We start from the raw sequence: 23,533 nt of genomic DNA on the forward strand, positions 1-23,533 counted from the left end.
TTGTGTACTTGTAACCACAGTTATATTGATTTCATTAATGTTTAAGTAATAATAACTCACTATCTGACGCGGACAAATAATGGTACTGGTCATAGCGACATTGGGTGCAATGATTATATGTTATTTTAGCTTCTCTTTGTTGGAAACTGATTTTATTCATAACGTAAAAGAACCGGGAAGTATTTATCAATGTGAAAGTAATGTTTAAATATGAGTAATTTTTTCTATACGATTTAACAGTTTGTAAAAAGTCTGTGAGGCCTCTTTAATATTCAAATTTCATGCAGATGGGTTAATAGTATAGCATATCCTAAGTCGCATTATATTTATTTCTCAATTAATTTTCATAAGTAAATAAATACGAACGTAAAAAAAAAATACATACACGTTGTTATAAACGATATAAAACGCATTTGCAAAAAGAAATGCCGGAGCAACAACATAAGTAAAACTTTGAGAAGCGCTACACAGCACACCGTGAAAACATCACACACGGGGCTCAGTGTCGCCGACGATACGTCTTTTAAACTCGACAATAGACGAGTCATTGTCATATTTTCCCTTATACATTTCCGCCCGTCTAATCTCCATTATAGATGGTGTTTGTGCAACCTGTTTTTTTTTTTTGATGGATTATGCGTAGTTTGATAATGTTATCCAAGTAAAGGCAGTGAAAAATATTCATCACTCTTCGATATCATATTGGAACTGTAAATAATGTAAGATATTGAAAAGATTCCAAAGAAATGAAAGATTTTTACTCACTGGAAGCTATACACATTTGACAGTTCGCAGTGAAGTTCGTGCGTTTGACAGTTCGTGTTGAATTTCGAGCAAATGACAGTTTAGTTCAGTATATCATTTTGGTAATAGTATTATCAAATCAACAATAAAGTAAATGAACATAAGACACCTTTGAATGTAGCCCTTCGGCCTGAATAGGTCTATGTTCTAAAACGATATATATATATATTAGTGATAAAAATCAAAATCAAAACATTCTTTATTCGAATAGGTTGTTACAACCACTTTCAAAACGTTAATCAGCATGAAACGTCGGTATTGTTATTCCTACAGCATATTACCGCCGGTTCAGAAGGCAGTTCTGCCGAGAAGAACCGATATGAAACTCAACAGTTGCTCTTTACAAATATAGTTTTGTTAAAAGAGCTTGACGACAATTAGCATCCTGAATGAGCATTTACAACATTTCATACCACATACTAACATCAGTATAGTCTTCTTGGACAGAATAATATATTTTTTCCAATAATATTGATTTGAGATCAGCAAAAATGTAGAAATAAAATTTACTTCAAGTTACTCTTCAAAACTAATGGTTGATTTTCATAAGGTATAGAAACAAAAGGACATAAGTTGATTATACTTTATTATCTCTCGATGTTATCTGCCACGTGGTGCGTGAACGTTAACTTAAGATATTTTAAAATGAAAATATTACCTTAATTTTAAATGTGCGTAATTTTAGTAAGGAAGAATTTATATAATATGCATGTACATACGTAGTACACGTGTAGTAATTTCTTAGTACATTCAGTGATCGACCAATGTTGTTCATTATATACATAAACGAATGTAAAAAATGTCTTTATTGCTGAAAATAGTTCCAATAACGACTAAGGCCTCCTCTGAAGCTTTCATAGCATTATGTCTTTTGCTATGCGCATCCCACACGTGGATACGATTCTGTAAATATTCTTGTCCGTTATTTATCTTCTCTCTTATCATATGCTCTGTCCTCTTCTATTTTAATTATTTGTAATTTATGTACGATTTTTCTTTTAACTCTTAATGTGCTTCTCTCTGTTCCGTTTTGACAAGTCTTTATCTTGTATCGCGTGTTGGTAAACTATTTAAAATTAAATTTAAGTCAACTATTTTTTTTAAATAATTATTTTCTAGTTTGTTTTTAACGACGCCATAATTTTGCCTTAACTCTTCGTTATATCTACTTATCAATATTTTTATGTACATTGACCAGATATAGGATCTACGTATCTATATATTAGGGTTCGTGCGATCACTTTCTCAACCCTACTTCTTATTGCCATGGTGAGGTTGTACGCCAGTATATGTGCGACAGTTGCCATTCGCCAATAGCCACTTCCGACAAATATTCTTCTAGCTACGTCGGTGACTTTGGTATCAAGGTCATCTAAACTTCTAACACCTTTTGCTACCTGATCTCTACTAAAGCAACCACTAGTTCTACCTGTATTGGGTGAATGCATACATTTTCAGGATTATAAAATTACCAAGTTCTGATGCCTGATTCTATTTGACACAGTTTAGACTGATAAGAACAGACGTTTTAATTATTGAACGATCTGTTAATTACATTTTAAATTAGGTTAACGATGCAACAGTAATGAATGGTAATTTGACTTAAAAATCAATCAAAAGACCGTATTCATTTCTTTCATATAACCCAAATTTTACCATAATCAAGTACAGAGACTGATTATTACAGATATATGAGAAACTGTTCGATTTGTGTTTCACTAAAGTATAAATTGTATAACTAAACTATTTAGTTTAATTTATTTTATAAAGTACATTGAAATATTTGCTTATAAAAATATTTCACGTCGTCATGTCCACGCGGCGATGGTTGCGGCTCGTAATGTTTCTAACGGTAAGAGAATACCAAATAGTACCGGGTCACTCCCAGTCGCAGTACACGGCCGACACGAGGATAATGCAAAAAGAGGAAACAAATAGACATTTATTTTCGTTGCTGTGACTTGCATAGGTTAGTTAACGACAGAGGCGACATTCTAAATGTTGCATTGTTGAACTGGCGATAATATTTCTTTTTGGTTTTTATGGCAACGTAGTATCAATCATCATGGAAACTTTTGAGGTGAGGCGTAGGTGAAGCTTGGTCCTCACCCAAAGATATTTATGACAAATATACTATAATCGCCACGTTTGGCTGGTTGGCGATCGTAGTGTCTTATTATGGTGCGCAGAGGACGCTGTTACTCATCCTTTAGAAACTTGTTTATTTGACAGCTTCGCAGTGGTCGAATCTAGTGAGGACACCTCATGAAAATTTTGAGTCTATGAGTGCGAAGTAGTAGCGACTTCTCCGCCAAGAGTAGACAAGTAAGAAAAATATGTACGAAAATATTTTTTTCTTTGAATTATATAATGAATTCATATAATGTAACTAAAATCCAAGAATAAGTTTTTAAAACTTGTAAAAAGATGTTTACTAGGTTTAAAAGACCTTGTAAACGTCATCGAAAGATGCAGGATGCATCCAACCGGTGTTGTTGGAAATCTATGCAAGAGGCATATGCCCAGCAGTGGACGACTTATATTTGTATTTAACCCTTTCGATACTGCAGTACAATAGTGTGTCAGGACTAAAATTGAAATTATATTTAATTCCTACTTCAGGCGTATGAATATACTTATTTGTGCCCATTTGCCAAAAAACATATAATTTTCACTAAGATTTAAGGAGTGTGAAGACTAAATTGGGACCATTCAAACCAAGCTGCTTATAAATTTGACGTAACAGTCTCTCATCACTATTCAGTGGGACGTTATGTCCCAACAGTCCATATGTTTGATGGGACATATATATACCTACAGTATCGTAAGGGTTAAGATACGGTATTTTCTAAATAATCTATACGGAGTCTGTTCGTTCATTACACTGTACAGGTAATCAGCTCACACCGAATATACATGCGGTAACTAGATAAATAAGTATTGTACAGCGGGCATACAACAGATGGACGGGCGGTGCTTCGTTAGTGTGCGTTATTACTAATTGATCTGTGGACAGAAATTAATACGCAGACAAAGTATCTCCTAATTATTATTCGCAATCGACATATGTCATGCGTGACGTGTATATTTTACACTACAGTTCCACAAAATTTATTTCTATCGATACGTAATAGGTCCCGATTAGAGTATGAATTTATAAATATTGATCGATTATGCATTTGCTTTTAATCAATGTATAGTACAACCTATCCAGAAATTAATGGATTCAGAAAAAATAAATAATGTAGTGATAATATATTAAGAAAAAGCGTTGACGAAATTCGGACAATTACATATTTAAATTGGTCCTTGTTCACCTTATCTGTTTCTTTAGATTTATATACTTATATTTACTGCTAGAAGTTACTGTCGCATTTCAGGCAATAAAATGATTGTAACACATTTCAGATTGATTACTTTATACAGGTCGGGTTCTTGGTTGTGCAACCAATTCCAGGTATTTCTACTAAAAATAGGTGCAAAAACCCAAAAAATAATTTTCGCTGACTAAAATAATGTAATTTCATTCTTTGTAGCTTCTTTTACATCTATAACTGATCACAAATATGGTATGGATTTCATCACCATCATCAACTGCTTAGGAAAATTCTCCAAAGGTCCTACTGAATAAGATATATTATTTAGTTCTCGGAAGTCTGCTAAAATAAATGTTTGTAAAATTTTAAACGAATCATAGATTGAATTATCTTAGACAGTTAAGTTCAATAATTCACGCTGTGTTCAGTATTGTAGAAATTACTTAAGTTTTTTCTTCCTTATTTAATATAGACGATTTAGTAAAATTGGTTTATATTCCTAGTTGAAAACGGAATGACCAAAAATTGACCATTAATATCAATACAGGGTGATTATATTGTTCAGTTTAGACCCATTTACTAAAGAAATTTATAATGACCTTAAAAAACTTTATTTAAAAATAGTAAAGAAACTAACATATGTTAATCCTGATTTAATGAATTCTAACGACAGTAATTGGAATTAATCATGCTACAGTTTAAATACGTTTCAATGGAAATGTGAAAATGAGTTCAAAGAGAAATCTCAAGGATACGTTTCCGAAAGCGTAAGTAATTATTTTACCTTTAATTAATGATGTAACGAGTCGTTATCGTTGTAGCCAAGACTAAAAGGCTGAATTTAGTTTAACCTTTGTAGATCATTACGCAAAGTAGCACATCTAAGTCGACAATAAACAACCATTGTTCCTTATTCTTCCAATAAATTTTCCAATCTTTAAACACTGTACAGACTAAGAAATATTGTAAACAGAGGAAGAAGTTACAGCATTACAGTTGTTTAACACGAGAGAATGTAAAGAATTATTACGTTCCTATTTTGATCATTGGACAAATACTTATCCATTGGGTTTGAGAATTTAGAACGCTGGTAAATACATAGAAATGTTTTATCATAGTTTTTCTACAAACCTACTAGATGGCGTTAATCAGTAAGCTTCATAGACTTAGTACTAATTGACCGAAGTAATGTTCTAAAAAATAAATAATTATATATCACAAAAATTAAGTTTCTGTCTTCTTAAACCGTGACGAGCTTTACATCGCCTGCGAGACCTTTTTTACATACAATAATGACTTAAACAAATGAATCATCGCATAGTATTAGCGGATAGATGCCCTTTGATAAGCAGGGCTCGCCCTACGGATCGCCTCGATAACCGGGTCTTAGACAGCCTGCCTTCATACATCGACTTCTCATTTCCAATTTAACTATGATTTCGGTCAACCTAGTGGAGGGCGTTCCGACGCCGCGTCTACTGCCTGTAGGTAGTTATTCTAAAACCTTTCGGCACCTTTGACCGTCGTTTGCACAACTGATGTTCCCGCCCAGTCACTTGAAACGAGCAATTCTTGAGTATTTTCGGTGATCTTGGTTCTTCTACGGTTCTCATTTCAAACCACCAACGTCTCGGACCCGTAGGTCATTATTGAAAACACACACCCGTTAAACCTTCGTCTTAAATTAATAAATATGAGGTAATAAAAATAGAGATTTCTAGTGGTAGAGCTAAAAAAAATTGCGCAAATACATATTACTGCAATTAGACTTATAGAAAATTTGCTTATCGCGGTGAAACTTGTAAAAGTATTGCGTCACAGAGTGCCTACTTTTATTTATTTACATTGTACGCATTTACTTGTGTCGATATATTTAGCAATCTGTTTATTTGTAAAGTGCAAATGTTTTCAGTTTAATGTTTAATTTCAACTTACGTAACTAATGAATCATGTACATTTCAGTTCACTGACCCGAAATATTAATTAAAGGCTCGAATTGTTAAAAATATACACGATGAACACATAAACGATGTTCGAACTAGAACATGATTTAGATTTATACAAAATAGTATTTTTATCTGCTAGATTGAATCTACAATGAAGAGATGATTGATGATGACCCTTGATGAACGAAATTAAACGACATAGTGCAGCGGAAAGGCAAGTTGAAGTGACAGTGGGTAGGCCATATAGAAAGCAGAGTATGCAGCTACCGGGCCTCAAGTTTCTGAAGAAGAGCACGGGCTGTCAAGTGCAGAGAAACACGTCAAAATACAGCGTAGTTAATGTCGTTGGAAGATGCTATTTGCTAGCCCTTTTAACCAGTCCTAATGGAAAACAATCGAGGAGGACTACATCCAGTTGGAATAAATAATATTATGTTCTATTATATTAGTATAGAACAGCACGTATGATCCAAATAAAAAAGTATATAGATTCACAAAATAAATACGTCTCACTCGTTTATTGTATTTCTTGTCATAATTAAAATCAGTTTAACGTTGAAACTGAATAATTATAAGACAAAAAAAAGAAACTAAAAATGTAGGACTTTCAAACAAATAATCGATATTAACTGATCGAGGTACTTTGTCTATAGTACGGCTCATTTTGTTTAAATGCTAAGCACGTATCGAGAAACAGTCAAAGGCGACGTCCCCTCTCGGAGGCTCAGTCAGTTTTGAGCGTCTGCCTATACGATTTTAAGGCTTTGCAATCTGTCAATCTCTTAAAACATCTAATTGCCCAAGATAACGCTGTCGTGGAAGCCCCAATTGAATATATAATGCTATTAAATGTGTGATATATGAAATAAAATTAAATATTTTAAAGTGCAATTTATTATAGTGTATTAGTTAAATTTGTTCGCAAATTTTATTGACTTTAGTCATGGCATCAGTTAGGCATCTATTAGCTTATATGATGATGATAAAGTTGCATCTGGAAATAAAAAAAATGCTGCCTATATTTAAGGTAGAGGATCCAATGTCTCAAGTCAAACAACATATAACGTAACCGCGTCGTCATAAACACGTAGAGTCATAAAGATCAGTGCGTACGACAGATGTTGTGAGCTATGTCCCCAAATGGGGTGCACTAACAAGGCACGAGAGAGCCTCGTTCGGAGCACAATATTCCCTACCGTCATAACAACATGTTACGCCGCAAAGGATTTCATCAAATTGAATTACTGGATCTACTTCTACGGACCTTTTCGAGCCTTTGTTGTTCTTGTTCGTCGTCGCTTATTGCATCATTCTCAAGTTCTCTTAAACTATAAATACAGATTATTTATTACTTATGAGTAAATCAAAGCAATACTTTTTTTAGGGCCTTGTCATTTTTTCTCTGTCTAAATAACACTTCTTCTATCAGAGGTTGATTAAAAAGAAATAAAATAGTTGTCACCTAGCTTCATGTGCATTTGCTAAACATGATGATTCATTACAGGTCCTATTTAGCTTTTTGTTGTCAATTCTATAAGGAATTGACAGCAATAAATCTCTTAAATACCTATTTGCATCAACCTACACATGTATACATACATGTTGATTGCTAACAGGTGTAAATGTAAATGCTTTAAAAGGGTGAATGTATAATCCATTTTTCTGTAAAGAGATTTAAAGTTTAACACCTATAATCTATCATCGTGTTAAAAGTGTCCACTATGAAACATCTTACATTCATTTATTGTTGTTATTGGAATGCGACAGGTCCATGATTTCTGACAGTACAAAGTATGGAAGCGCAGTTTATGAACAAAAACTAAATTTTGAAAACTCTCTTACTTGATATATTATCATTTCGATATCTATTATCACCTAAACCATTGATTTTTGTTTAGAGTTCATATTTTGACAGCAAATGAGCTAATTTATAGCTCCTTAAAAATTTTATTCCTTTATAATCACAAATTGTGTATCTATTAGGAATTAGAATTGGTATTTACAATAGTAAAACTTAGAATAGTAAGTCTGAGTTTGTTGTTGGTTCTTTACAGATAAGAGCTCGTTTGGAAACCGCCTAACTTTAAAATGAACGATGTCGTTACAGGGAGCTCAATCCCTAGTTCTATCAAATTAGTCTCTCATTCTTCTAATGTACTCGTGTCACTTCTTCTTTTTCAGTAGATATGAATATGAATAATTAAATAAAATATTTAATGATGCCATGTAATTGGCATGTCTTTTACAACTACGTATGCCTAATCTGAGCTATAATTGTGTACAACAGGTAAATACACTGCGTATGAAAACTTTGCCGACTTTTTGTTTTCATTTCATTATGTTCCATATTTATTTACAGTGATAATTTATGGGCGTCATGAGTATTATATTGAAGGAACCAAACTGAGTATCCTTGTAATGCGACATCAGTCAACTTATTGTACCTATAGAGGAGTTTCCCCCTACTTCTTCTTCACTACTATAACACCTTGCAAAGAAGAGTAGTGTAAAAACAAAATGGGTTAAGAAAAATTAAAGTGACGGTCAGTCAGAATTCCGCTAAAAGTTCTAAATATATATATTTTTTCTCTCTTTTTACCTTTATTTTTAATAGCATTTTTCAACGAAAGAGTGTTCTTAAACTAAAGCTTATTTTTTTAATAGTTTTGTTTAATTAATTGAATAACAATGTTAACGCTAAATTTACGTGAACTAGCAATGAATAAACAACGTTGTATTTCAGACAACCGATTGATTCGAAGCGTGCGTCTTTGATTTCAAATCCCGCCATAAAATCAACAAATGTCGCTGCAAGAGCGCCAACCGCAAACGGTCATAAGGAAAAATTGATGTTGATTAAACAGAAAACCGAATTGTTGGCAGCAGGTAGGACATTCTCGGAAACACATCACAGACAAGACAAGCTCTAGTCGCGTGGATCTGCTGAAACGGATAAAGATATCTTCAAACCTGGCACGTGATAGGGGGTAGGGTTCGACGGCGGTAGCCAATAGGCGGCGCTGATTGGCGGGTAGCTACCGCTGTTCAACCTGGCCCCGCCCGCCTTGCCGCGTGCGCCGCCCGCCTCGCCGCGCATCCTTCACTTCACTTCACTTCACCTCACAAACACTTCACGACATGACGCGTCTGCATTCAACCGCGGCCGAGACACAACTAACACACGTATAGCGATACCGAGGTGCGCGCGCGCTCACGGACGATCAGTCATTCTTCGCGGGCCTGTGTCACTTCTGTCCCCCCTCGCCCCCACTTCCTCTAATGAGCTCCGTCCTGTCTGCGTCACGTCGACGTTTTTCACTTGCGATCACCGAGGCTACGTGTCATCGCTTCCCGTACAGGTCGACCGCGGGCAAACTTGTGACCCAGTTCAGTCTTTCAACGATATCTTGCGTAATTATCATGTTTAGACATAAGTTCTTTTTTTCAATTCATAATCAACAAATATGTAAGTTTTCATGGCTAAATTTATTTTCGACCAATTTCCTTCACCTTTTTTTCATATTTTTATTAAGGCATGAGGAACTATGCATGTAAGAGATTGCCTTGATGGATAACACCGCCTATTATTTATGTATTTCTTTTGTTATTTCTGAAGCGTACAATAAGGAGTATTAACTAAAACAAGAAAAGAAAAAAATACATGAGGTAGGTGAACAAAGTCGTATGTCCAGAAGTTTGCTGAAAGCGAGCCACTTTTGAGCGGTTTTACTAGAAATCTATAGAGTGCCCACTGTCCAGCTGTGGATGTCATATGACTGAAACGATGACGACGAGGAAGATTCTTACTGAGAAAATCACTAAAAAACATTGGAAGAAAAATCAAAAAAGCAATACATTTTTTATTACATAAACTGTACAGTATATGAAAATGGCCCCTATCTGTTAAAAGTTTTAAGTCAATAGAAAGAGAAAGACGTCAGGACTATCTTCAGTATGCCTTCAAGTTGATTACAATAACGTTTGACAGTACGAGAAACATAGTTAGCAGGCCTTGAATAGTTTGAATGTTCAGAAATATCTTAAATTATCTCCAACAATAAATTATTTTACGGGTTAAGTGTAACAATTAGCGTTGTCCATTTGAATTTTAACGATATGAGGCTATATAATTGAATATGACGTATGCAAACTTTTTTCAAGCGTGTAATTAGAACCGGTTTTTATTATAATTACGTGCATTTATAAACGACAGACGTTAATAAAATCCACATGCATTAAGTCAAAAAAATTACTGTTTCAATTAAAATATTTCGAAGTAATTTCGATTTAAAACTCCAAAAAAAGATCATGCTTAGGGCTTATCAAAAGTAAGTATTGCAATGAATTACTTGATTTCAAGATCACCTGACCTTTTTTGACAAAAATTTATAATTTTAACCAAAAAAAAATATTTTGTACAAATCATGAGACTGGTGCATTTAAGAATTACAATACGGCTAATTTAAATATTATTTATGTAAATCGAAATGATTGAAATATGCTAATATTAAAATAAAATAATTTTAAAGAAAATTGTAAGTAAAATTTTATTTGTAGCTAAATTAGTTTCACTTTTATTCATTCAAGCAAGAAGCTCGAGGACACCTGGGAGAGCAGCTCCCGGCTTGGGCCGCTTCATACTACCATTTTGCAATGGAGTGACTAGGCTCTAAGGCCCCCACGGAGGGACCTTGGCTTGAGCTGCCATTCTTCGATAATATTCGTATAGTATTCCGACAAGAGGGTGTTCGAGAAAGCCGTACTTTCGCTTGGCAGATTGCTATTGCCCGGTTAATATATATATATATATATATATATATATATATATATATATATAATTAGGTTATAATATAATTATATATATACCTAATAGAAAATTCTCATGTCACGGTGTTCGAACTTGAACTCCTCTGAAACGGCTTGACCGATTTTTACCAAATTTTATATGCGTATTTAGTAGGTCTGAGAATCGGCTACTATCTATTTTTCATACCCCTAAGTGATAAGGGTTGTTCACCCTTAAAATTTATTTTTTATTTTTTTGACGAAATTTTTTGTTTTTATTTTTTTATGATACAAAATATAACAATACATACAACCCTAAATTTTCACCCCTCTACGATCAACCCTTATTTTCAAATTGAAAATTAAAAATATTTTTTTTTGCAAAACAACGTTTGCGGGATCAGCTAGTATATATATATAAATTACTGGTTCGATCATATTCCAGTTGAACGACGATCGCATAAAGGTAGCATATCGTACAGCGTAGTGAGAGTAAGTGTAAAATTTGGGATGGCAGCGTGGAGTACTTGGCAATCTAAAGAGGAGGTACGGATTTTACGGATCACCCCTGCTGTGTGCGGAGGCGGTGGTGGACAGCCGTCCGTAGTGAAGTGTATTGTAACAGTTCTATCATGTAGTACAAAAATTATATAAATATCACCAGCATTACTCTTTACAGGCGTACAAATATCAAATATAAAGTATATTGAGGCCATTGTTGCATATTTTAATGTTGTATATTTTAATATCTTAAAACTAAGGATATTCAAATGAAAACAATGACACTAGCTATACATTCATATGATTATCTTATCTAAATAACTGTATACTTCATAGATTTCTACTCTTTTCTCTTAATCAAACAGTACACGTTTTGAATACTATCAAATAGAAAGGTAAATTTATCTTAGTACATTAGAAACCTATTTACAGTCTACGCTTAACCCAGTTCGAAGACTGTACCTATAGATAGATGGAGGTGTTCCGCTTGCAAACGCCTTCAGTTGCAAACACATGCTATTTAACATGCGACTGACGATTCCACCTCACGACGGCTCAATATATCGTTGTTGCAAATTAGTTAGCAGAATCATTGCCACGGTTGTACTGAGATACACGGGTGGCATACAATAGTTCTTCTCACTGTAACCTCAAATCATTTGTGGCGAAAAACTACTTCCTCGTTATAATTAAAAATTCAAGCTGTCTTATGAATCGACATCAAATACAAAATCATATGATAGAGAAGAAAGTGGATAACCATACAAAGTAATTAAATATCTATATGACGAATTATTTTAATTTAAGTTTGTGAGTTTGTAAAATTTCTCAAAGACGAATGTAGCTACGTGGATTGGCTTGTTGAATTGGCAATTGGTATACCACATACCGCGCACAATCCGTATATAGCTGCAGGAGCCTTAATTCTAAGATTATAGAGTAAACATCACGGGTAAAGGTTGACATACTATTTGGATTATCCAATCGGTCTTATCGGAAATCTATGGTGATAGCCTATGGCCGGCAGTGGAATCACAATGGCTGAAATGTTCGTGAAATCGTTAGTATAGAAACGAATATAAAAAATCTATGCCTGTGTTTCACATTAAAATAAATAGTTACGTACACAAGGATGGCACTGGATATAAAAAACAATGTTATACATATACCTTTCTCTAGGCTTCATAAAATTATTAAAAATTTAATTTAAAATTGAAATTATTCTAAAGACTGATAAAGGCAGCTCTGAGAAGCCAAACAGATTTAAGTTTATATATATTTAGATTCACTTTTGAAATTTTAAATTCAGAAGTTCATATAGATTTAAGGAAAAATTACGTCATCAAAATATTACAAAATCTTACCTGTGTGCACATACATATTTGTAAGAAACTAAACTCTGACACTACACAATAATAATCTATAACAGCGCGCTCCTCACAACAACCTGTGGAACTGTGATCCCGTGATACTAACGCTTGCTTTTTTACTACGTCTCCGCTATTATTATTTCCCAAATTACCCTACATTAATTATCAATTGTAAATGTACCCTCATATAACCCGCGTAACTTTAATGATTGCCAAAAAAAAAGTTAAAATACAAAATTAACATTAGAAATAATGAAAATTATATCTTTCTATACTACATAAATTAGTAACTCCTTTATATGTAACTGTTTAGTTTACAATAAACTAAATTGTAATATGTCTGAATTATCATAAAATAAATATAATAAGTTCAACAAACAAAACCTGGTTAAAAACTTTCTTTAACGCTAAATATTTAAAGTTATAATAAATATAATATATTATAATATAAATATAGTGAATCAACGCTTGTTATGTTTTCAACATAATCAAGGTTAAAATTATATCTCTCTCCTTATAATATTTGTTATACCATTCTGTTAATTCCGTATAACTTCAGGATAAGCGTATATATAACGTCAGATAGCCTCAGGTAATGCATACATTTAATATTAATTTCACATAGATTTTGAAGAAATGATTGAAAAGTAATATATTGAATATAAATCACCAGCTCTTATCTGCCTACCTACTAAAAATAGAAAAATAAAAAGTGTTCTAATTTTAAATTTTAAGAAAAAATTTAATTATTCATATACCCACACATTTCTGGAATTTGCAGAGTTTGTAATAAGTGTGCATATACAGCTATATATTAAAATAAAAATTTAATAGCTATGTAGGTTTGTTTGGATATAACCTAACATAGAAATTAAATTAACGAAATTTATCGATTTTGGCCAGTGGATTGCTAAATTGAAGTATCAGTGGGCACACAGAATAACCCACAAAACAAATAACCGCTGGGGTTTTTAACTACTGCAGTGGAGATCACAGACTTCCAAAGCGCAATGTAGGACGCTCGATAAAATATGATGATAGAAATGATGACGATATTGGTCTCAATGGTGAAAATAATATAAGAATTCAACCCCGTACCACGAAATCTATTACGAAAATATAAAAATTGATCTTTTATTTAATAAAGCAACCTCCATCGGCGTGACAGGTCACAAGTCAATATTGGAATTTCAGGTTAACACGCAATCGGAAACAAAGTGAAAGAATTTCCTTTTGATAAACGGCTCGCGTAACAGGGTTTTCCGAGTGACAAATCTCATTTACGTCACAGGCCGCCTCGCGTTATTTAGTTTCGCGCTGTTTTTTATTCCTCTAGAACTTTACGGGGCGGAATGTTATTTCTTGCCAACCTGGAAGCTGACAGATTCCGTTTAATTTTTTTTTTGAATAAATGTTTCCTGATGTTTTCTGTCTAGGATAAGGTAGATCCTGAACCTGAATGAAGATTAAGTATGTGATGCCTGATGTCCTCACAAGACTCAGTTTTAACATTACCTTACGTAATACAAATGTCTTTGTTTTGAGTTTTTACTGACTTATCTAAATGGTATTTTGTTTTTGAATAGGGTGTACGATACATTATTTGACAGTAAATGAGCTACACTCTCTCACTTTTAAAGCTTTTACATCTATAACCAGTGACTTTTACACCCATAACAATACTTAGCGACTTCCGCACGTGCAGTGGTAGTCGGCAGTTGTGTGATTCGCATTGTTTGCCGCATACGCATTTATCAGCGGGCTGGCGGGCGGTGCACTTTGTTGCACGACTACCACTGCATGTGCGGAAGTGGCTAAATATTGGTCCTTTTTTTACTTAGGATGGACTTCTGCAAGGTAACGCCTGATTCCATTAAATACCCATAAAAATGTATTTGGAACCACGATTTAGTTCACATTTCAATGTTAAATTAAATCGTTCTTTCAATCAAATTTACGAGTATATACATCTAAATAAATTATAAATATAAAGTATTCTAATAACTTGTGACGATATTACATGCTAATTAGTCATAAACACGAATTCGGAACGTGAACAAACCCATTAATTTTTGAGTTCCCTTCTATTTTTCGCTTTCATTTTCGGTCCATATAATACTTTGATTAGATTACTTTTTATATAATGTATTTTAGTTAGGGTGCCTTCACACTAACATAAATAGACTGTGAACGGAAAGGCAACCTTTTTAAGGTCGTCGAAAGACACCTAGTTCCCAAATGGTCTTATTGTGTACTTATACGTCGTAAGGTTGAAATGATAATGGTAAAAAAAATTAAATGAAGTTCTAAATTTAAAATTTAAACTGTGACTAAGACATTTCGTAAACCTATTAAAGTGGACTTCCACGCGACTTGACTACTATAGTTATTCTCTAGTGGCGACCACGAAATATCACTGAAGGTCTTCGACCATTACGTGTTGCCGGTGAAAATTTACGGATTCGAGACGTAATCATTTACAGATTTAATAAGAAGGACCGCAGGTCAATCAGAGAGAAATGGAAATAGCTGTGCTCGGAGTTTCGCTTCGAATCAGAAATGAGGAGATTTGCAGAACTAAGGTTACCGACGTAGCTTGAAAGACTACTTGTCTTAAGTGGCAGTGAGCGTTGAACATCACACAATCGGTGGCCATTGGAGCTGACAGGTTCATGAGTGTCGACTTCGAGCCGGTTGAGGTGGCGTGAGGTCGCGGGTGGTCGTTGGATCGGGTCAGAGCAAGCTCGGTTAACGTGACGATTTTTGGGGAAAGCTTATGCCTTGTAGTGGACGTCTAGCGGCTGACATTATTATGATATCTTACACGCAGTGTTATAATAAACTAAACAATTATAATATATAATTTTTTTTTAAATATAGAACTTGAACGTATATGTCCTAAAAATATGCACTTATGTACAAGCGATGTTTCCTTTTAGAAAAAAAAACTGCCTCTGCCAAAATCTGTGTCAAATCTTACAAATGCCTAGACATGTATATGAAGAGTTAATACCAATAGTCGTTAGCCGTCGTCGTTTGTGTGTAGGAGCTTTGTCGACCGAATGATGCGTGAGGCGGGAGAGATAATCTGATGCACTAGCGTATAAATAGAATACAAACGCTACGCTTTTGCATGTATGCTTTCTTTGCGAGATCGCTTGTGTGAGTGCAGGGTTGTCGAAAATTACTCGGAGATATTTTTATAATTAACTCAATAAATATATAGCACTTTTTTAATTTTACTTTAGACCAATATCAGTAAGCCTAATTATTAAATTAATAAAAGAATGGTATTGACAAGAGTACAAAGGACTCGGGATACTTTACCAATATCGGATCAAAAATGAGGAGATACTTATACAGACGATAGCAACCTACATAGTCCAGCGGAATGGCGAGTTGAAGTGGGAGGCCACATAGCCCAGAAAAAATGGTGATGGGAGCTTTAAATCACAAGATGATGATGACTTTGTCATGATCATTGAAAGGCTCTATTTATAGGCCGTTTCATACCAGTCTTATTGGAAATTTGTATGTCCAGGAATGGACATCATACGATTGAAATGATGATAAGAGGTTTTGATACACGATACCGTTAGATTCTTCAAAGAGGTAGCGACTATTATTAAAATAAAAAAGCGACAAAGGCACAAACGAAATGTATAATGCAAAGAGTGTAAAGTGGCAGCCCTGAAAGCGCTGGATTATGTAAGAGCACGTGTTTCACGGTGTGCAGCTCTAAAAAACTCGAGCCCGGTCTTATTATGCGAGAATGTTTAGTGTCAACTGGCTTCGGAGCGAATTAAACACTTTGAAGCGCTTGAAGCGATTTATTGTTACAAAAAATGACGTCTCTTTTTTATGATTTCATTGAAACGAAAGCGGCCTTCAACTGACTCTTCGGATATAATGAATGTGACCTTCAATTATTCACGACTGTTTTGATGCCGAAATGTTTTCGTCGATAAATAATTGCAATTTCATTATGTCAATTGATTTGTTGTTTAAACTATTGATTGACAATAAAATTGAACGAATGGTTTCGAATGTAAAACGTAGCAATTATAAATGGTATCAAGTGTGCTTAAAACAATATCGACTGGTCTTAAAAAAATAGTGTACATTTTTACACTACAGACCGTTCGTTTTAATATAAAATCAGCGTGTAACCATAAAAATGATTTTCATATTGCAGGTGGGTGTTTACAATAATTATATATAATTGTAGATTATATTATCCGCTATTAGCTCTATCGATATACTGTACTGCTACAAGCTACTGGCCTGACGCATTCCATTATAAAAACAATGATTAAGAGTATTTTAATCAATTTATTAACTAAATACAAGTCAATAAATTTATTTGCTATTGACAAGTTGTTAAGCGACAATATAAACATGCAACGCGCGAAATTCAAAGACATTGTCAAATTCGTTAAATTTCAATATTTTCCGAAAATTTTCAAGTTCTGCATAAATTTCTGATTTTTTTTCCATAACAACATTCTGCACAATATTACGAAATATAAAAAAAACATGAATTAAATCAATCATCAAGATTTATTTTTATATAAATAGTAGTTACATAGCCGTTTATATTATTAAATATTTAAAACATCATTACCTCCAATAACATTTTAATATAGTAGAAATATTTTTAATTCATAACTTTACGTGCGAGGTAAAAACAATGTCACAGTAATGCATAATTGATCTTTGTTTGTTTACAGATTTTGATCCCTTCATCCTCAAGTTGAAAGTAGTTATATAAGTAGAGATTAAAAGTGAACAAAATTAGGCGGATATAACAAAATGACCAGTTAATTAGATCATTGTCTTTTTGTTACAATTAAAATATAAGCACATGTTATGGCCAAGCGCAACGGTACTTGTAAGTTAAAAAAAATCACGATTAGAATTAAAAATCCTTTATATTTTTGTTTCTTTGGAAATAGGTGTAAAAGCTTTAAAGAAGTAAACTTAGCTCATTTTATTTGATATATTAGCAATTAATGTGTGTAATACTCTGTGCAAAAGTCAACAGTTTCAGAAAAAATAGCGTAATAAAAATACAGTAAGAAAAAACGCTTTTATAATAGGCATTACTACAAAATTAAAAATTAAACATTGCTTACAATCTGTTTCTATAGACTTCCTATTGCAAGATTTCATTGGCTTGACACATTACAAAATAAAAAAAAATAATGTAAGATATTTTAGAGGAGTAAAATTTTTATGTCTTTCATCCATTTCCAATCATTCTGTAGAACGAGTGAGTTTAATTCTTTTCTATTATTTATTGTACATTTAAAAATACTTTCATTCATGTACATCAATAGATGGATGTTGATTGCTACGAAAAAGGATGAATTATATGTGTATAAAAAGTCAAGTAATATCAATTCAAGTCATATCAAGTATAATAAATTAAAATTATAGATGCTTATTTATATTTATTGAAACTATTTGAAGTTTTTAGTACGAAACAAAAAAAGCACTTACCATTTCTGTTCTCGCTGTCAGCCGGCTTCATCTGGATCGGATGGTGCATCTGTAAAAAAAAAAGAAATTTAAAAATTTTTGTTTTTAATATTGCCTATTATTATTATTTTATATGATATGCTGGTCAATGTATGTATGTTAACCAACTACCCTGCCCAACTTTGTACTAAAATCTAATTATTATCTTAGTCAAAAATAAATTGTCAGAATTAGTTTAAAAGTGTGCCAATAGATGGCGCTATTATTTTCCGTGCACTAATTTCATCGCGCGGTTGAATCGACATATTAATAATGAAGAATCGACAATGATTAGTCATGTTTTGGCATTCACATATAACACCATATATATAACACTTATTTTATTTCGAACTTCTAGTTAGAACAACGTTATGCTGAGAGAAGACGAACATACAACCAAGAATATTTTGGAAGTTACCGAGTCAAAAAGACCTTTGAGACGTCCGTTGATAAACTCAATGAGAAACGATAATGTAGACATCAGAACTAAGGGAGTTTAACTTTGAAAAAAAAATTGCGTTACAGTTTGTCATTATATAAACAATCTATTATTATAATGAACTTACAACTTATTTCACTTATATGAAATTAATCAGAATATATATATATTTGTTGGTTGTTAATAGTTATTTGGTAGTATTATACTTAAATATTTTAATTATGTGAATGTATAGCAAAACTCTTTTAACCTATAATATCAATTTTCAATCATCGTGTTTAAAGTGATCACTATAAAAAAGTAACTTTAATTTTTTAAAATGCAGTGGACAATCTACAGGGACAAACACTAAGTAATAATTAATTTTAATAGGTTTTAAATGCAATTTTGTAAAATCTTTTCTTACTATAATATCGCAACGTTATTTATTATTTCTGAAACCATTATTATTTGGATGGCGTGTACCGTACTTTGACAGCTAATAAAGTAAATATTCACTTTTTATAGCTTTAACACTTATAAGCAATTATGTAAACGTCATCAAGAACACCACTTGTGTGACATTGAATGCTTTCTTCCTTCGATATACACTAATGATTTATTCGTATAAACATATATTTCAACGGCAAAAAATAAATAGAGTTGTGTTATTAACTGGCCGTGCCCGCTACATCTTCCGCGTGGAATTTAAATGTATTTTTTTTTAATTTGGTTTTGATTTCATCAGCTACCTATCAGTATGTATCCCGTTAATATCAGACTTTTCAGATTAACCGGAACAAACAGACCAACAAAATTGTATAAAATGTGATATTGGTATATATATCAATATTACAAACGGACACTCGAGTTTTAAATGTTTGTATAGATTTGCTAGAGATAGGTGACTCTTCGGTTTAAATTAAACCATCAACTGTATCGGAGTAGCTAGTAACTTGACACCAGATCTGTGGTGACATCATAGTCGTCATAAGTCTTCTGAGATTTACGCGAATAAGCCTTATTAAATAAACGTTATTATAAACATTATATTGCTGATTATTTAATTTCTATCTTATCAAGGTTTCGAACGTATTGTTACGCTAGGTAATGTAGGATATTCATAAGTCATCCTTTTTACGTTAAATAAATAGCTGTGTGTTGAAAATTAGTTTTACTTCATCATCAAAAGCCTATCCCTTACGTCTCCAATAAGACCAGTTGGAAGCAACCCGACCCTACGCTATGCTTGTTAGAACTTCAAAGCTCCAGCGGCCAACTCTTCTGTGCGCCATGTATGTCGCCACTTCGACAACCAATCCGCTGGTCTGTTTCTATAAATCTAACGCATTATTAGATAAAATAATGAAAATAATATTTAATCCTTTGAGATATTAATATCACGTAAATCTAAGACTAAATATATATTTATACACAAACCACTGACGGGTTCGGAATGTTGACTCTATGGAGAAAAACTTGACAAGAAACTTGAAATCGAGACATGCACTAACGTAAGTGAAACAAGAGAAATAGGACGTAATGGTAAAAAAGGACAAAAGATTTTTTTAAAAATAACAATAGAATAATAATATTAATACCGAAATAACGACTCACGAGAGTCACGTCGGCTTCATTATTTACACCGGTCGTTCCCGACCGGCCAAACAATCCGTCAACTATTTTAATTATTCGTAAACAAGTCGACCCGATACGTTTGCTTTGTAAACAAAGAATTTAGTGGACGATTATTAATCGAGTTGTTTGTCAATTCGACTGCGACGATGCCGAGTTCGTCGCTTGTGTATTAACCGCTCCAGTCTCACCTTGTACATATACACACACACATATCGATGTTCATAATTTGAATCATGTTTTTCTATTGAGAATAGATAGGTAATATGGAAGAACCTTTTTAATATTAAATTTATTAAGAGAAAAAGGAGAAATTGATTGATTTTTTTTTAATGGTTATGTTCCAATGAACAATTCATTGCAGAAGTGGGAGGGGTTTGGACACAACGCTAGTGCCGCCGACAGCCGTTGAATTAGAAAGATTTTCGTGTGGCGACAATGAGCCGGAAGATACGACTCGAATAGCTGGACCAACGATCTTTGAGGAAGGCCTATGCCTTGCAGTTGGCATCTATCGACTGATCGACTAAAGATAAGGAGTGAACTGTTATCGAATAACGGTATAAATTCAATAACAGTTCAAATAAAATGAAACACTTGAAATAAAAAAAAAATCATCAAATCAGATCATCATCTATTACATTGTTTTATTCGTAATTTATAATGTCATATTATATAAATATAATATTACTGGATAAATTATTAGATACTTAACATAATTTTCTAGATACCTCATTGTCAATCATGATAAAAAATAAAACCGTAATTGTAATTGTAGCAAAAATCTTAATTTAAATCGTAATTATTAGTGTAATTTTGATTTTGACTATAATTTTATTTAATATAATCATTTAGTATAATATTTTAATTTTATTACGTATTTGTAATGTTGGTTGTCATTTGCAATAGTTTGCATTTTGTAATTATAATCTATGTGCAATATTATGTATTCTGTGCAGCTAAAGACGTAGACCCACTGGGTAGATACCCTGACCCTCTTAAGGTAGGTGAAAGAAGCTGGATGCAAACAATTTCCAATCTGTCTTATTGGAAATCTATAGAGGAGACGTACTTCTAGCACTGAACCATTCTGCTAAAATAGGAATGATAGTATTGTCTAGGCTATACAATAGAAATACATACATGAATATTTTCTAGAAAGTAAAAGTATATTTATTTAAAATAATTGTTGTCGACGGATAGATCTCGTAATATTAAAGAACAGTTAAAAACAAAGTTGCATTCTTCACAAACCTGCATTTTCGAAACGGAATGTGTGTGTGTGTTTTTTTTTTAATTTACAGCCAACTACATTTGGAGCCGATCCAGGAGAGAAATGCTTGTTACACTTTTTAATTATTTTTCGAATTTTATTCTCATTAATAACGTTTCCAATTATATGGTGCCCGGGCTAAGGTGTAATTAAAAGTACAGCAGTTATTTTTATTTCCCCTCGCTGTGCAGGAATCAGCAGACATTCTGTGCGTACTTCGGTAACAAGAGAAATTTTACATTAACTTGTTATTCTCTTTGTGTTGAGGCACAAGACTTGCTTTATAAGCTACCAAATATGCGGTCGTTGTTTCAACCTTATACAAAAAATTCTATAGGGGGTATATGTACCGTAATCGATGCGCTTGACATGCGGGCTAGCAATCGTAGTGTGGAATTATGGTATCCTCTGGAAACGTGTTTGTTGAACAGTGGCAATCTTATATAATTAATGCACAAATTTCGAATTATATAAGATTGTATCCCGGGAATCGAAACTGCGACCTACGATCATCGGTCACAATCCTCTACCGCTTGGCTTTGCAATATATATATTATGTGAGAATAAAAACTATATAAAACAGTATTGGGATTATATGTCACTAATCACTTATTTATCAAATAAAAAGTATTATAATAAAACGCGTATTCATATTTTAACTACACTTTTGACAACTCCGACTGCATTTGACGTAAAAGAGCGCCTAAATATTAAAAAAAAAACAAGTCAAAGATAACATAACATTCAGCCTCATCCAACATTTATATAGTCATGAAATAAAATCATAAATATTATGTATAATACTTGTTATAAATTCTCATTGGGTTCCTCACTGTAATTTTTACTCCGAATTCTTTCCCTACAACGAGATAGACCGCGCACCCTCACTGATTCCATAGAATCCAAAAGTTACATCTATTTTTCATACATAAAATATATGTATATATATTTTTTATGTATGAAAATAAATTTATATGATATATATACATAGTAAACATAGCATATACTGGTTTGAAAAAGACATTTTGTTTTTCGGCTCGCCCACTTCCGTAAATATTTTTAGTGTGTGACGTCACCGCTACATTGTTCCCGGTCGGTGTCGATCATCGCTGGTGGCTATTTTAACTGCGGCGCTGACGGACTCGCATTGCTTAATGGCTACGATTGGCAGGTGAAATGTATTTCCGAGTGGCTAAAACGTCGGACAGTCGAAGGAAGGAAAAAAGAACTAAAAAATACATTGTCATTTCGTCGAGATTCGATATCATCAATTTAGCTTGAGAGAAAATCGAGTTTCACGCCTCACTCATGTGTCAAGACAGTCAAAGCTGCGATTTCCTCTAGAACAGCTTTTTGTCTGGTCATTCCATGTCGTCCAGCATGGCGGTCTATTAGTCCGGTAATAAAATCAAGGCATAAGTTAAGGAACCCTCGAGCATTATTATTAAAACCGATGTTTAGTTTAAGCGTTTGACTGCTACGCGGCGCAATAGCACTGAGTTATTTTGTCTCGAAAATCACGACGCACGAGTTTCAGTGTGTCTTTGTTGTCCTAGATATGCCCCTCTCCCGATGCTTCACCTATAACGTATTTTTAAATATTTTTAATTTTGAGTGTTTTATTTGACTACATAAAAATATGTCCCGCGGTTTTGGCGCATTCTTGCAAAAATTGCTTAGCAATCATACGGTAAAGAAACATCATCGCTCTGCGACAATCTTTGTGTGAAAACTTTTAACATCACAAAGAAACAGTGAGCTTTCTTCCTATAGCGATAGTAATATCTAAATGATTATCATTATCATTTCAAACATAGAGCAGCTACCATTTGACATTGACCTTCCCGAGTATTTTCAATAGGATCGGTTGAGGACGTCCTGAATCTGGCGTCTTTTGACGACCTTCACAAGGCCATTAAGCCTTCATTCAACAGACAGTTTTATAAATGAAGATACATTCAAAT

The 23,533-nt window shown here is 33.3% G+C and overlaps 1 protein-coding gene across 1 annotated transcript in view; it reads right to left on the reverse strand.

The window, feature by feature from the left end:
• LOC137932634 (CUGBP Elav-like family member 1) overlaps window positions 1-23,533 on the reverse strand; it is a 218,395-nt gene that overhangs the window by 135,751 nt on the left and 59,111 nt on the right. Inside the window, exon 5 of the mRNA XM_068776253.1 lies at window positions 18,226-18,274. Within this exon, the coding sequence (XP_068632354.1) occupies window positions 18,226-18,274 (49 nt within the window). The remainder of the gene's footprint in view (window positions 1-18,225; window positions 18,275-23,533) is intronic.

This window comes from Battus philenor, unplaced genomic scaffold (assembly GCF_028537555.1).
Source record: "Battus philenor isolate CCGP_79_NKW_IND1 unplaced genomic scaffold, ilBatPhil1.0.hap1 SCAF_12, whole genome shotgun sequence".
NCBI classification, from domain to species: Eukaryota; Metazoa; Arthropoda; class Insecta; order Lepidoptera; family Papilionidae; genus Battus; species Battus philenor.